This window comes from Gracilinanus agilis, chromosome 6 (assembly GCF_016433145.1).
Source record: "Gracilinanus agilis isolate LMUSP501 chromosome 6, AgileGrace, whole genome shotgun sequence".
Lineage (NCBI taxonomy): Eukaryota > Metazoa > Chordata > Mammalia > Didelphimorphia > Didelphidae > Gracilinanus > Gracilinanus agilis.
This window is the reverse complement of record NC_058135.1, coordinates 259,421,992-259,438,455: the sequence shown is the minus strand read 5'-3', so window position 1 is coordinate 259,438,455 and position 16,464 is coordinate 259,421,992. Positions and strand designations below refer to the sequence as shown.

General features: G+C 40.6%; 1 protein-coding gene across 1 annotated transcript in view; it reads left to right on the top strand.

Annotated features, from left to right (window-relative positions):
* Positions 1-16,464, top strand: part of PAMR1 (peptidase domain containing associated with muscle regeneration 1) — a 73,866-nt gene that overhangs the window by 9,348 nt on the left and 48,054 nt on the right. Inside the window, exon 3 of the mRNA XM_044681852.1 lies at positions 12,729-12,843. Within this exon, the coding sequence (XP_044537787.1) occupies positions 12,729-12,843 (115 nt within the window). The remainder of the gene's footprint in view (positions 1-12,728; positions 12,844-16,464) is intronic.

The window sequence follows — 16,464 nt, the reverse complement described above, 5'->3', positions numbered from 1 at the left end:
TCTTTGCTCCTTCCTTCCTTCCTTCCTTCCTTCCTTCCTTCCTTCCTTCCTTCCTTCCTTCCTTCCTTCCTTCCACAGGCTATAAATGCAGTGGCCATCTTAACCCCACTTCTGATTATCATGGAAGATTTAACCTGCTCCATTTCTAACCTGGTTTGATTCTTAGGTAGCCTGGTGGCCCCAGCTCCTGGGGGCTTCCCATATTGGCACTGGGCTTAGTGCAGACACTCAAAACATTTAGTTCACTACAGTTCAGAACTGCTAAACTCAAGAAATTTACCAGCCTCTGGTAGAAGGACTATAGGATTATGCCACCAATCCCATCCAGAAAACATTCCAAATGGCTGTCTTCCTTTTTATTATGAGAACTCCTATTTGGCTACCCAGAGAAAAACCTTATAAGTTAGAAGAGAAGGTGGTGACCTACTTGTTGTTCCCTAATGTCTCTCTGACTCTGTCTCTGTCTCTGTCTCTGTTTCTGTCTGTCTGTCTGTCTGTCTGTCTGTTTCTCTCTCTCTCTCTCTCTCTCTCTCTCTCTCTCTATATATATATATATATATATATATATATGTGTGTGTGTATAAAATCTTCTTCCTTGCAATCTTGATACACAAAGATAACTTGATTTTGAATTGCATAATTAGGATCTGCTTCCCAGAACTCTAAATCCCAGCATCTCACATTCATTCTCATTCCTTCCATTTTGCAGATAAAGTTTGTGTGTGTGACCCTGCTCCTCTCTCTCTTTTCCCCTGATTGCAGCAGCAGAAGCGGGTTTTGGGCAGTCAGGAGAACTTACTCACGTGGTCTTATTTTTGTTAGATAATTAGGTTTAAACTTGTACTTCTTTTAGTTTATTTTCTTTCTACTTCAAGTGATTATTAATAAACTATAAAATATAATAAACTTTATAAAATAAACTGTAGTTATTGGATGTTAATTTAAATCTAACAGAATCAATAGACTTAACTTCCTCTTCTGGATCTTCTTCTTACTCTCCTTGTGATTTTTAGTAAATTGAAACCCCTTTGGGCACTGGTTTCATCATCCCTAAATGAGGGGGATGGGGGAGATTATTTCTAAAATCCCTTACATCTTATGAAACTAAAACTCATGAAATGTTTGCTCATTCCGACAAATGCTCCTAGAAGTAGGAGATGAGTTTATTAAGCCCTTTAAAAACTTGTTAGCTAAGGAGTTTTTGATAAGGTTGGTGGGGAAGCACTGTGATGGAGTCAAAAGGAGGTAGGATGTGAGAAGGAGCAGGGTAGCTCACCAAGGAAATCAAAGACACAAAATACAGTAAGCACTTTGGTCAAATCTGTGCCTGTTCCTACTAGTGGTGGCCATGTTTCTGAGATTATAATAATCAGACAACAACCTATTTGCTAATTCAGGCCATTCTACCACCAAAGCAGATTGTTTCATGGTGGATTTTGTTGAATAAAGTTTGTCGATGATACTGGATCATAGCTGCTATGGTGGGTTTCATATTTTTAGAGGAAGATTAGGACTTCCCTTTTGATCTTCAGGTCATGCTGTGTAACCCAAGAAAACATCAGTCAAGTGATAGAATATTTCAATGCCATGCAAAATCTCAGAAAATCCAAGAGAGGGATAAGGGCTGAATTCTAAAGTCAAGTCCATGACTTCCTCTTAAAAATTCTTGAACTAGAAAAATAAAGAGATACTTCTACACTTATTTTACTTGGACCTCATACCAAATTTTTTCTCCTCCCTAAGGAAATGAAGATCAAGTGAGAGGGCAATAGATACAAGAAACCACACCTCTAGCATAATATTGAGCTATCTCTGATTCTTGGGGTCCTTCAGGGACCCACAAGACCCAGAAATCAGCCCACAAATGATTCAGGATTTATGAGGAGAGATTTGTCCATTGTTCCAAAAGATGACTAAGGATCTGGAAGAGGGTTCTATGACCAATGTCTAAAAATATTTATGGAGTCTGAACATGAAGCAGAGAGAGGGTTGATATAGCCAACTCCAGAAATTAAAGCCAAGAATGATAGGAATGAGGAGATAGAGAGAAAGTGACACACAGATAGAGACAGGGACAGAGAAACAGAGAGAAACAGAGACACAGAAAGAGACCAGGGACAGTGGAACTGAAGTTTAATTGGTCCATAAATTCCTTAGGGAGGCTGTGGAAACTCCAATGGCTTAGTTTGCTCTGGGGCCCTGGCCTAGGAGACATGAGGGCCTCCATTCCCATCCATCTGGGTTGCTGGGGGCTTTCCTGGTGAGACTGAGGAAAAGAATGAGGTTTGAAATGGGTTCTTGAACTTGGATGTCCTTCTCAGATGACAAGGAGAACAAGATAGGATTATGTGCATATCTATGTGTTTGTGCATGTGTGTATGTGTTCATGCTCCTTTCCTATATATGTGGATATATATGTACATATATATATATATATATATATCAATGACTAGGTAGACAATAGAAATATAATAAGCATTTATGAAGTGCTGCTAGGTAGGAGGCATTGTGCTTTGTTCTTTTCAAATACTTCATTTGAGTATCACAGCAATCTTAGGAGGCAAGTGCTATTATTATTCTCATTTTTACAGATGAGGAAACTAAGGCAAACAGAGGGTAAGTGCAAGTAGAAAGTGTTATAGGCTAGATTTGGACTTAGATTTTCCTGATTCCAGGCTGAGAGAGAAAGAGAGAGAGAGAGAGAAAGATAGAAAGGAAGGAAGGAAGGAAGGAAGAAAGAAAAAAGAAAGAAGAAAGAAGGAAAGAAAAAAGAAGGAAGAAAGAAAAAAGAAGGAAAGAAAGAAAATGAAATTACCAGAGGGAAGGAGATTGTGAACTTAAAAGATCATATATATGTATATATGTATATATATATACACACATATGTGTGTGTGCATACATATGCACACAATATATGTGTGTGCATATATACACACAATATATGTATAAACATGTATTGTGTATATATGTGGGTATTATATGTGTATATTTTTCCTTTTTATATCTCCAGTACATTTTGTATCTCCAGTATATATTATATGTGTATATTTTTCCTTTTTATATCTTCAGTACATATTTTATATCTCCAGTACATATTTTCAGTCATTCATTTTTATTCATTCAAATGTATGTGTTTTTGTATATACATACATATACATAAATATGTGTATATAGGAAGAAATTTCTCCAGAACAGCAATTAGCATCATGTATGTATGTGCTAAATCCCTTTGATATCTGGGAATTATTAAACAATTCTAGCAGTCTCCTAGATTTAGAAAGTGCCTGTTAATTGGGTGGGATTCCATGGTCCATTGCCCTGGGGCAGATGGCAGAGGCAGTCTTCATTGATTGTTTCTTCCTGAGCCCACCCTTCCTCCCCACTTCATTCTCTCCATTCAGCCTCCTGGGCTCACCCCCATGGAGTCCCCCTTGACTCTTCCCTTGCCCTCCCTAGCTAATTAGTCACCCACACTTAACAATTATGTTTCTACATTGCTCATATCTGTTCTCTTGACACTCCCACAATCTCTACTGGAATTGAATGAAAAAAACATGTATTAAGCGCTTATTATGTACTGAGCACTGTGCTGAGCATTAGGGCTACAAAAGGGGAAAAAAAAAGAAGAAAAAATAACTAACCAATCTTTACTCTCCAGGAGCTCACCAAATCATTGAGGGAGGCGACATTTAAAAAGGGAGGCAGCAGAGCAAAGTCCTAAGGGCGCAGCAGTGGGATGGATGATGCTTAGAGTATTAGAGTAAAGATGACAATATTGGGGGACTACAGACTCTAGAAGCGAGGCAGACATTAAGGTCTGGTGGTATTCCATCTCATCAGAGGAAGCAGAGCTGTAAATGCCATCTCCTTCAAACTGAATAATAGTTAAACATTCTAGTCAAGGAAAAAGGAAATGGGGGAAGAGCATTCTTTCCACCCCACCACTCCTGATGAGTTCTAAGCAGTCTGAGCCAGAAGAGGTCAGAAAGGCTAGGAGGTATGATGACTAGCTCCTTCCTGAACTATTTTTATAGTTTCTTAATAGATGACTGCCATTAATTCCTCTCTCTGTTCAAACCATCATACTTCAAACATATTTCCAAATCGATATTTCTAAAACTCACATCTTCATCCATTTTGATCTTCTCTTGGTAAATGGTGTAAGATGTTGGTCTATATCTAGTTTCTGCCAGACTGCTTTTCATATCTCCCAACAATTTTTATTAAATAGTGAATTCTTATTTTCAAAACTTGGATCTTTACTTTTGTCAAACACAGGGATCTTTTACAACTATTTGTTTTATGTGTGTTCTGTTTCCAGTGATCTACTTTTCCATTTCTTAGTGTCACATAGTTTTAATCACTTCTGCTTTATAATATAGTTCAAAATCTGATAGTACTAAACTTCCTTCTTTTACATTTCATTCATTAATTCCTTTGGCATTCCTATTTTTCCAAATGAATTTTATTATTATTTTTTCCTAGTTCAAAGAAATGCTTTTTTTGGTAATTTAGTTGGGATGGCATTGAATATATATATTAATTTAGGTAGGATTGTCTTAATTCTATTTATATAATCTATATATATGAATTTAAACACACTAAGATCATTTTAATTATATTGATTCTGCCCCCATGAATAACTAATATTAATTAATATTTCTCCAATTATTTAATTTCTTTAATTATCTGACTTTATTCATATAAAAGTGTTCTATATTTATGTTCATATAGTTTCTGCTTTTGACAGATAAACTCTTAGGAATTCTATGGTGAGTTTAAATGTAACAAACAAGCTAATTAATTAATTTAAAAAAGGCTCACATCTGACCATATCACTTTCCCGGTCCCCAACTGTCAGTGATTATTCCAGGATAAAATATGAAAATCTCAATCTGGCATGGAAAGCCCTTAGCCTAGTACCAAGTACATAGTAGGCAATTAATATGCTCATTTAATGAAAGTAATCTAATTCCTGCCCATCTTCTCAGTTTTATTTCATATTATTCCTCCTCCATTTTCATTTTTACTTCCATTTAAATAAGCCAAGTAGCAGTTTGGGATTTACAACATTCCATTTCCTACCTCCAAAACTTTGCCCAGGTAGTCAGTCACCTGTATCTAGAATGGATTTCATGAAAGAGAAGCTTAAGCACCACTCCTTCTGCTCATTAGAGCTTTCTCCCTCTTGACATGTGTTACATGTGTTACGTGGTATAGTCTTTATATTTACTCATCTTTGTAAGTTGAGCTGCAGAATGATACAGATCTGGTTTGGAAGGTAGAGCACTTTGGTTCATGTTGTCTCTCCACCATTTACTTACAACCTATATGACCTTGAGCAAGACAGCCTCTCTGGACCTTTTTCCTCCTTTGTAAAATGAGGGGAGGGAAGTTAGATGGAGTGACCCCAAGTCACTTCTTACTCTAAATCTAGGCTCCCTTATTATATGTTTTGTGAACTAGATAGAGACTCAGATTTAGAACACAGAAGATCTGAGTTTGAATTCTGCCCCAGGTACTTATCAGCTATGTGACCCTGGATAAATTAATTCATCTCTCTAGGATTCAATTTCTTCATTTACAAAATGGGAATAATAATAGCACCTCTCTCAAAGACTGGTTGGGGCATTTTCCAGAAGCTACAGATGACGTGTGAAGGCCAGAAGATGACACAGAACAAGTTTAGAAACTCAGAAATGCATGAAATATATGTATAGGATTGCATAATATCAACATATTTTATCTTTTAATACCATAAGTTACACAATTTCTTTTACTATAAATATCCCATAAAAGAAAAAAATTAGACCTTCTCTGGCATGAAGGGAGAGAGGGCCAACAAATTTTACAATGATTTTCCAGTTTGTCCAGTCCCTAACTCTGCAATATGGAAGGGATGCCTACCTATGTAAAATACATTGTAAACTTTAGAGTAATATTTAAGTATTAGCTATTATTAGTGTTATTTTTTATTAATAGTCAGAAGTAGCTAAGTGGTATAATCAACTTAAAGTCAGGAAGCCCTCAATTCAAATCTGGCCTCAGATACTTGATATGTGACCCTTACCCTCAGTTTCCTTAATTTATAATTTATTAATAATCATAGTACCCACTTCACAGAGTTGTTTGGGCATAAATATTTTTACTTATGCAATAATATTTATGTGACCATGTATTTATAATATAACATATTTAAATCTATATTATTTTATTTATAATATTCAGAAACTGCTTTGTAAAAATTAGAGCACTATATAATACTAGCTACTATTATTATTAAGATTATTATAATTTTCTTAGAAGAATTTTTCTAATTTCTAACTCTAATTTCTAATTTTCTAATTTCTAATTCCCTATTCTCAAGGAGCGATTCTTTTGCTCCTTGAGAATAGGGACTATTTTATTTGTATCTTTGAATCACCAAACTAGCACAGTGCCTGCTCCACAGCAAGTACTTAATGTTTGTTGAATAGAATTAAATTGAAAGAATGACTTGCCTCAAGTCACAAACTTAGGTATGTTTCAAGCTGCTGAAATAATCGGAGTTTGAGATCCAGATAATGTCTCTACTTAGACCTATGCTAGTGACAATCCATGAGCCCAACCATTAAAATGCTATTTAAAAAACAAACAAACAAAAAAAAAAAACCTTTGTCAGCCTGTTAGGTCAATTCAGTTGAAATGGTTAAATTCAAAAGGGGAGAAAAAACATCATTTTAGTTTCTCAATGGCTAAACTTATTGTAGGTCTAGACAACCCTGCTGGTAAAACAGTGGGTGATAATCTGTTGTTGTTGAGTTATTTCAGTCAAGTCCAACCCTTTATGACCCAACTTGGAGTCTTCCTGGCAAAGATACTAGAATGGTCTGCTATTTCCTTTTCCAGCTCATTTTACAAATAAGGAAACTGAGGGAAACAGGGTTTACTGACTTGTCCAGGGTCACACAGCTAATAAATATCTAAGGCCATATTTGAACTCAGGAAGCTGAATCTTCTGCCTTCAAGCCTAGCCCTCTACCCACTACATCATCTGGCTGCCCATTGTCTCCGTAGGCATCTCTTTTTTAGCTTGCGTTTCCTAGCAGTGGTAAGTCAAGTTCATGGCCTCCATGGTAAGGCATTTTAGCTTGTCTCTGGAAGGGGAGGACATGCCACTCCTTGACAGACTGGACTGGACTGGACGTGTGGGATGGATGGAGCTTTTTGCCTATTTCCCACCTTCCTAATGGCTTTCTCAGGACTGATCGCTAGTCAGGGCTCCTGGACAGCTCCCTTATCTTTGTGTCCATTCTTGTGGTAGCATGGCTTAGGACTCTGATCCAGTTTTCCCAGACATGGATGGCATGTTCCACTCCCTACTCCACCCCCAGTAGGATGTATCCTCAGTTTTTGTCTTTGTGTGTATGGAAGTGGTGCTTAATAAATGCTTGTGCTCGTCTCTCCTTTCACATAAAATGGCCACAAGACTTGCAGGGTTGTAGAATTCAAACTTTGTTCCTTTATGTCTTACTGGAAGGAACTCCTAGATCGGGGAAAAACCCCAGGAATAAGGCTGACTTTTTCTTTCCTCTTCTAATTCCACTCAGTCTAACTGATTTTCTTTTTTAAAAATTCCTGGGAGTTGTGGGAGTTTTTTCCATTTTCTTTTTGAGAAGAAAGATGTAAAAATACTCTGCAGAAGTGTGTTGTGTCTCTCTGTCTTCTTTTTTCCCACCCAAAGGAAGAGAGTTGAAATCTTGCTGACTGCTGTGGGTGTAAACTTGTGTCGGGAAACTTTCCAGCACTTATAGTTGTCTTGGAAAGAGAGCTGGGATGAGCACTTTTTAATTTGTATGGGGGAGGGAAGACGTTGGGCTATCCCTCTTCCTTGGGAATAGAGGATGTGCACAGGATGTAAGAGCAAGGGGAGCTTGTCCTTCTCACTCCAGCAAGCCTCCTCCCTTTCTAAAGCAAGAGATCATTAGTAAATCTGAGCATGTCCTTCCAAGGCACTAATCCAAGAGTTCCCTTCAGACCCAGGACCACCTGCTTGGTTGGCCACTGGTACTTCCTTGGCAAGGACACACAGGCTGTTTTCACTGTTCGGCTCTCAACAGAAAGGTGGTTAGTATGCCCTCCCCCTCCATGTTCAGGGCTCTCCAGACTCCTGACCTTTCCCGTCCCTTGAGGAGGGGAGGAGGGTACAAACAGAACTAAAGAAGCCCCGTTGTCCAAAATAAAAATAAAAAGGAGTTTTTCTGAGTGAATCTGCCCCCCTCCACACACCTCGTGGTCTATACCATCCAATACCCTCTTGTATCCAGCACATTTCCAAGAAGTAGCTTCTTTGTCTCAGACTGTTTGGAGGCTGCCACAAACGCTGGGGCCAGGTTTTCCCTCCCCTTCAGTGTGGGAAGGAGGATTGTGGTAGGCTCCAGAATCAAGGCTGCATCTTAATGACATGGGCATGGCCAGTGGTGAGGTGTAGCTTCCAGATTTAGAGTCAGAGGGCTTAGGTTTGAATGCCCCTCTGCCCCCACCTCATCCCATGCTTCCACGTATCCAGGTTCTCCAGCTTGGAGTCATCTTCAACTCCTTACTCCTCTTCACCTCCCATAGCCAAGAGACCTTGGATCTTGTCGCATCTTGGAGTGTCTACTCCCATGGTGTCTATCATCTGTTCCCTTCTTTCTATTTTCATGGCCTCTGCCCTATCACAGAATTTAGTTGGAAGGGACCTCAGTGACCAGTGAGTTCAACACATACTTCAAACAATCCCTATGATGACATATTTAATAGATAATTGCCTGGGCTCTTCTTAAACATTCCCAGGACAAGGGAAACCACCAACCCATTCACTTTTGGACTTGATGTCAAACTTTTATCTACATCTTTGCCTCACCCTCTCTTGCTTGGTCTTCCACAATAACCACTTAATTGGTCTTGCTTCAGTTCTCTCTACCTTTCCAATCCATTCTTCATGATTAAATATTTCTAAAGCATAGATCTGAGCATATCATTCTCCTGCACAAGAAAATTTAGTAACAATCTATCGTCTCCTCTTGTTGTTCAGTCATTTTGGTTTATATCTAACTGTGACCCAATTTGGAGTTTCCTTTTCCAGCTCATTTTACAGATAAGGAAATTGAGGCAAACAGGGCTAAGTGACTTGTCCAGGGTCATACAGCTAGTGAATGTCTGAGGCCAGACTTGAACTTCCGGAAGTGAGTCTTCCCAATTCTAAGCCCAATGCTATAACCACTGCAAATCTGAGCTGCTTCTATTTGTCTCTAGAGTAAGGCAGATATACCAGTGGGGCTCTTCATACCCTTCCTAAGCTATCTCCAGCATCTTTTCAGACTGTTTCCCTCACATACTGGATAATCCAATTAAACTAGGATATGTGCTTTTCACCACACATAGCATCCCATGCCATTGCCCTGTCTGTTCCCCGTGCCTGGATTTCTGCCTTTCCACCTCTTCTCAATTGAAGTCCAAGCTTCCTTCCAAGCACAGGATGGCAGGATGGCTTCCTTTTCATCCTTGTATCCCCAGCGTCTCATACAGTGCTTGATAAAATAGGCACCAACACAACGATCATTTAGTGGATGGGTCATGTTAGTTCTCTGGGACTAATTTATAAGAATGAAAGGAGGGGGGCAGCTAGGTGGTCCAGTAGATAGAGCACCTTTTCTGGAGTCTGGAGGACTGGGATTCAAATCTGGCCTCAGGCACTTCCTAGCTGTGTGACTGTGAGCAAGTCACTTAACTCTGTTTGACTAGCCCTTGCCCTTAGAATTGTTATTAGGACAGAAAATAAGAGTTAAAAAGAAAAAAGAATGAGGGGAGGAGACTCGATGACTTCTTCCATCTCAGAAGCTGTGATGCTATGAAATTCACTCCCCAATATTTCCTTAGACATGGGGGAGGCCAGTATAGTGAAACTCTGGAGGTCCCCAAATCTGCAAAGTAGCCTTGGACCTGAGCAAAGCTTGCACAACCCTGTCAAGGAGGCACAGCTGGGACTTCCTTCTACAATTCCTGAATTTGGGGGACCAGAGAAGTTTCTGGATGATTTAATCTTGTATATTGAAGGTCCAAAAAAGGACATATCCACAACTCATAGAAAAACTGAATATCAATCAGAAAGGGTACATCAAAAGTCATCTAGCCCAACCTCCCTATTTTACAGGTGAGGAAACTGAGGCCCACAGGGATAAGTAGGCTCCCCAAAGTTACATGGGAGGGAAATGGAAGCACCAGGATTTGACCCTTGGTCCTGTGACTCCAAGTCCAACTCCCTTTTCCCTTGTCCCCATTTCTAGTAGGTTTGTAGAGGGAGCTCGAGTTTGTAGACTTGGGCTCTGGTGGAGCTGCCAGCTTCTAAGGGGGCCAAACGTGTCTAAGGAACATTTTTCTTGCTTTGTCCTGCATGTGGCATCTCATTTCACAAGCCTCACAGCAGTCAGGGGAGGAATGATGAATGCGACTGGTCCAGGGAGAGGAATGAAAATGAGTTTTGGTTTTAATAAGGAGGTTCACTCAAGCCTGTCCCCCAGGATGGGAAATCTTGCTTCTTCTGGGCATGTATCGGAGGAGGAACGGGGTGGTATTGCCTGGTTCACAAAATCCCAAGTGAAGCTCACTACCCCGATCCCATTCCTGAGCAAGGAAGCACTTTGGGGATCTGGGTTCTAGTCTAGCATGAGCTTTGTGGGGCTTTGGACAAAGAATTCTATTTCTCTGGCTCTCCTCTTCTGTAAAAAGATCATGAGACAAGAGATAATCATACCTTCCCCCAACATTCTTGGGAAGACCAAAGGAGATGGCACATAGAAAGGGTTTTGTCAGCCTTAAGGTAACCTATAAATGCTTTTTTAAGGCAACATATAAATCTTTTGAGCTGGAAGGGACCTATCAGATCCAACCCCCTCGTTTTACAGACTAGCCATGAAGAGTTTGTTAGCCAATCAACAAACATTTGTTTGCTGTCTATTATGTGCCAGTCACAGTGCAAAGCTCAGGGATATTTCAGATGGGACTTCAACCCAGACTTCCAGACTCACTCTATATACTCTACCACAGTACAGAGGTTCTCTGACATCTAGAACGTTAAAATTTGCAAAGTAGCTTATCTCCATGATCTCATCTGATGCTCACGACAACCTCTCAAGGGAAGTATTATTAATTCCCATTTTATTTTACAGAAAAGAAGTTGAAGCTTTGGCAGTTAAAAAGTTTGAAGTATTTGATCAAGCTAGGAACTATCTGAGGCAGGATGTAAAATTGTCTTTATTATTCTAGATCTAGTTATTAATTCCCATTTTGCAGACAATAAATTGAGGCTTTGGCAGCTAAACAGTTTGAAGTATTTGATCAAGCTAGGAACTATCTGAGGCAGGATGTAAAATTGTCTTTATTACTTTATTATTCCAGATCTGGTGCTCTAACCACTCTAGGATAATGAAGGCCAACTGCTCTGAGGACTTTCAAGTACTATAGAAATAGAAATAGCTATTATCAGTTCTCCTTCCTTTCACTTCTTTGAATGGGCTTCAAGTGAAAACAGTTCTCCAATAAGTCTCTATCTTGCTATTAGTCTTTTATATTTAATGTACTGAGAACTGTTGCATAGTTGGATAAAATAACTAATTTTACTAGGAGGTAAGCTCATTTTCTGTAGTTCTTGGAAAGCATCCTTGGGACAACTTCAATCGGGGCATGCTGGGGCCATCTTGAACCCATTCCAGCATATTGGTAAATTTTCATCGTTAGCATTTACATCTCACAATTTGGTAAATATAAATCAGGGTTTGATTTATTGTTTTGTCTATGGATTGGTTTTGAGAAAGTGATGGAGAAGGGTGGCTAGGTGGGTCTGTGGATAGAAAGCCAGGTTTGGAGAGGGGAGGTTCTGGGTTTGAATCTGGCCTCAGATCCATCCTAGCTGTGCCATCCTGGGCAAGCCACTCAACCCTAACTGCCTAGCCCTCACTGCTCTTCTGCCTTGGAACCTATATTTGTATTGATTCTAAGACAGGAGGTAAGGACGTGGAGTGATGTCCTTTAAAAAAGTGATGGAGAAAAATGTTAATAATGCAGATTAAACTTAAAAGTATGTTGAAAAAATATATCTAAATCTTCCCCTTAGTAGCTGGATGACTTTGGTCAAGTTACTTACCCTCCTTAATTAGTTCCCTTATCTGTAAAACAAGAGGACTGTATTAAATTTTAAGATTATAGCTTCGAATCATAGGATCCCATTTACTAGCTCTGTCTATGACTTTGGACAAGTCATTCACTCCCATCTTTTAGACATGGAAACAGGTTCAAAAAGGTTCTTAATTTTTGCACTGCCTATTTCTCAGTGACATTGCAAGAGAGGAGTTTTGTTTTGTTTTGTTTTGTTTTAGCCTTACCTTCTGTTTTAGAATCAATACTATGTATTGGTCCAAGGCAGAAGAGTGGTAAAGGCTAGGCAGTGGGGGTTAAGTGACTTGCCCAGGGTCACATAGCTAGGAAGTATGTGAGGTCATATTTGAACCCAGGACCTCCTGTCTCTAGACCTGGCTCTAAATCCACTTAGTCACCCAGATGTCCCCAAGGAAGGAGCTTTTTAAGCCACAAAGTATTAGACAAATATGAATGATGAGGACCCTACTTCTCTCCCCCATTTTAATCTGCTCTCCTACAAATTACTTGCCTATGGCTTGTTCCCTTATACAGTTTCTGCTTTCTCTTTCCAGGATGTGGCCAAGTTCTGCGGGCCCCCAAAGGACAGATTCTACTAGAAAGTTATCCTCTGAATGCTCACTGTGAGTGGACCGTCCACGCCAAACCCGGATTCATCATCCAGCTTAGGTATGGAGTCGAGGGCAAATTTGTGAAGGAATTAGTTGCCACAGAGCAGGAAACAGTGGCCTTCAAGCCTGGTCACCCCAAGGGGAAGACAGTCCCAACCAAGATCTTAACAGTTAAATAAGATAATATGGATGGAATCCTCCTTTCGTTCTCTATGACTGTGGCTTCACTCTCCTTGATCTCTGTCCTCCGCCTTCAGTAGTTAGCAGCCTTTGCTTGAAAAAACAGACACATGGGAGAACTTTCTCACTTACTCAGCTCAGTCCCAACCCCTGGCCCAGAAACCTGAGAACCAGCAGGTACAGGAACCCCAAAACGATGGAGACCAACTTCCCACCTGCCATAGTATATATCCTGCAGTTCATAATAAGACAGAAGAAAGGTTTATTGACAAAGGAAGGAAACGAAGTAGAAATTAAGGAAGGAGCCACTATTAATGAGGTTTATAGGAGGCAGCTGGGTGGTTCAGTGGATTGAAAGTCAGGCCTAGATTTGGAGGTCCTGGGTTCAAATTTGCCCTCAGCTGTGTGACCCTGGGCAAGTCACTTGACCCCCATTGCCTAGTCCTTACCGCTCTTCTGCCTTGGAACCAATACATAGTATTGATTTTAAGATGAAAGATAAGGGTTCCCCCCAAAAAAAGACTATGATGCAATACATAGTACTGATTCCAAGAGGGAAGATAAGGGTTTTTAAAAAATGATGATTATTATAATATTGACTATCACAATAGCTGACATTTAAGGTTTGCAAACCAGTTTTCATCCATCATCTAGCTCAATAGACCAGCAAAGTATTATTATTGTACCCTTTTGATAGAGGAGGAAACTGAGGCTTGAAAAGATGACATTAGTTACTTCAGGTCATGCAGCTAGTAGGTATATGAGACAACATTTAAATTCGGGTCTTCTTGACTTTTAGGTCCAATACTCTATTCACTAACAATAATGGTAATCAGGAGAACAGCTATCATTTGCATAGCACATTCACATTTGCAAAGTGCTTTACCAAAATTGTTTCACTTTATCCTCATAATAACTTTGAGAGTTAGGTGCTATTATTTTACAGATCCCTATTGTACACAACAGGAAACTGAGCTGGACGAAGGTTAAATGACTTGCCCAGGATCATACAGTTTAATTATCTGAGGTCAGGTTTGAACTTACACTCTCCTGACTCTAGGTCTGGGTCGTATCCACCATTGCATCTACTTGCCTGTATGTCATGCTTTCCAGTGTCACAATTCTGTTTTTATAAACCCTTACCTTCTGCCTTGGAACCAAAACTAATGGAAACCAATACTAAAGACAGAAGAGTGGTAAGGGCCAGGTAATGGGGGTCAAGTGACTTGCCCAGGAACACACAACTAGGAAATGTCTAAGGCCAGATTTGAACTCAGGACCTCCCATCTCTGGGCCTGGCTCTCATTCCACTGAGCTACCCAGCTTCTCCACAGTGTCACAGTTCTATGAGGGCTCACTTGGAAGAGATCATTCTTTACCAATACCCATTCAGCATCATGCTCCCTGTCACTCAACAAGGGGAGAAGAATACAGATTGATAGAGAATGATAGTTCCCATCTCTATTTGTTTCTGTTATTCCTTTTCTCTCTCCCTCTCTTCCTATTCCCACTCCCTCTTGCTCTCTGTCTGTCTGTCTGTCTGTCTGTCTGTGTCTTGTCCTATCACTCTCCCCCTCTCCTCCTACTCCTACTCTGTCTCTCTGTCTCTGTCTCTCCTGTCTCTCCCTCTCTCTCTGTCTCTCTTCTGTCTTTTCCTCCATCTTTCTCTGTCTCTGTCTTTCTCTCTGCTTCTGTCTTTCTTTGTCTCTCTGAATCTGTCTCTCTCTCTCTCTCTCTCTCTCTCTCTCTCTCTCTCTCTCTCTCTCTCTCTCTCCCCCCCCCCCTCCTTCCCTCTTGCCACTCCTCATGGCTTGGTAGCATAGTCACAAGGTCTCTAATCTCTTAGGGCAGGATGATATGTTTCTAGAGAATTGTATATACTCTTCCAATACCTATTCTCCATGTCAAGATATGGGCAAAAATGTATCTCCTGGGTTCCCTCCAGGAAGGGTGATGGTCCATGTCTTGAAATAAGCAGAAAGCTAATCAAAGCACATTCTGAGGGGGAACTGGCTTTTTTAGAGTCAGAAGATCTGTGCTTGAACCTTGACTTGGTCACTTACTAACTGTGATCTTGGTCATATCACTTACTTCTCTGAGCCTCTATTTCTTCATTTGCAAAATGAGGGGGAGTCAGATTGGCTGGCTTCCATCTAGTGTCCTCCCCTCTCCCTAAGTCTCGATCCTATGGTCCCCCTTCACTCACCCAGTCATCAGGCTGGGGCTGCTCAGCTCTTCACTGTATTGAGCTAGTGTAGGGATGGCGGTTTAGCCCAGGGAATGGAGAGGGATGCTGTGTATGGTGAAGGGAACCAGCTCAGGCTACAGGAGGCTGGGCTGCTCCACAATCCCAGATGTTGGGCTTGCTAGGTGATAATAAGAGCAGATGTTAAAGACTGCGCCTCAACATATCACAGACTTCAGAGGCTGTGGGAACAGACCCAGTGGGGTCCTGTGACACAGCTTCTCCAGGATTTGAGAAGCCCATGTCTTTTGACTTAAAATCCTATGATCCTTCCATTGTGCTGTCTATTCATATGGAAGTATGATACCAATATATAGAACTTATATATTCTTATATAAGTTATATATATAATATATATTCTTAAATAAGCCTAAGTCAGGCCATCACCAAACATTTTAAGTGCCTACTATGTGCCATATGTTAGGCTCTGGTGAATGTAGATAGATATATTTTCATTGGATAAGAACCCAGTCCCAGGCTCAAGATCTTGAAGGCATGGAGACACTGGCTCCTGTTAGCTAAAGAAAAGGTCTAGGAAGGGGAGCTAGGTGGTTCAGTGGGTAGAGAGAAAGGCCCAGAGACAGGATGTCTTGGGTTCAAATTCAACCTCAGACACTTCCTAGCTGTGTGACCCTGGGTAAGTCACTTAAACCCAACTACCTAGACCTTACCACCCTTCTGCCTTGGGACTAATACTTAGTACCTAGAATGCCCATGCTTGCAACACATAGGTAACCACTTCTCTGTGTGTGTCTGTAACTGAGAGAGCAGCATTCCATTTTCATTAAGGACTTTGATATTGCCAGCCCTTGCCAACAGCAAATCAATCTTCCCCTAGCTGCACCTCTTTCAGGGACTGAGCATAGCAGACCCAGGTTGATTCATGTGTTCTGGGTTCCTAAGGCTGTTTATATTTTTCCTAGAATCTTTACCTCCATTTTTTGTTCTGTAATAGATGGTCTCTCCCCTCCCAGGCTAATGGCACAACTCAAGCCTAGGGAATACCTAGGAAGGCCTGGCCTACTATTCTTTGCATTCCTAGTGACTTCTCCAACTACCTCTTAAGACTCATGATGGGGGAAGTTGGGTGGCTTAGTGGATTGAGAGTCAGGCCCAGAGATGGGAGGTCTTGGGTTCAAATCCAGCCTCAGACACTTCCTAGCTGTGTGACCCGGGGCAAGTCACTTGACCCCCATTGCCTACCCTTACCATTCTTCTGCCTTGGAGCCAATACACAGTATTAACTCCAAGACA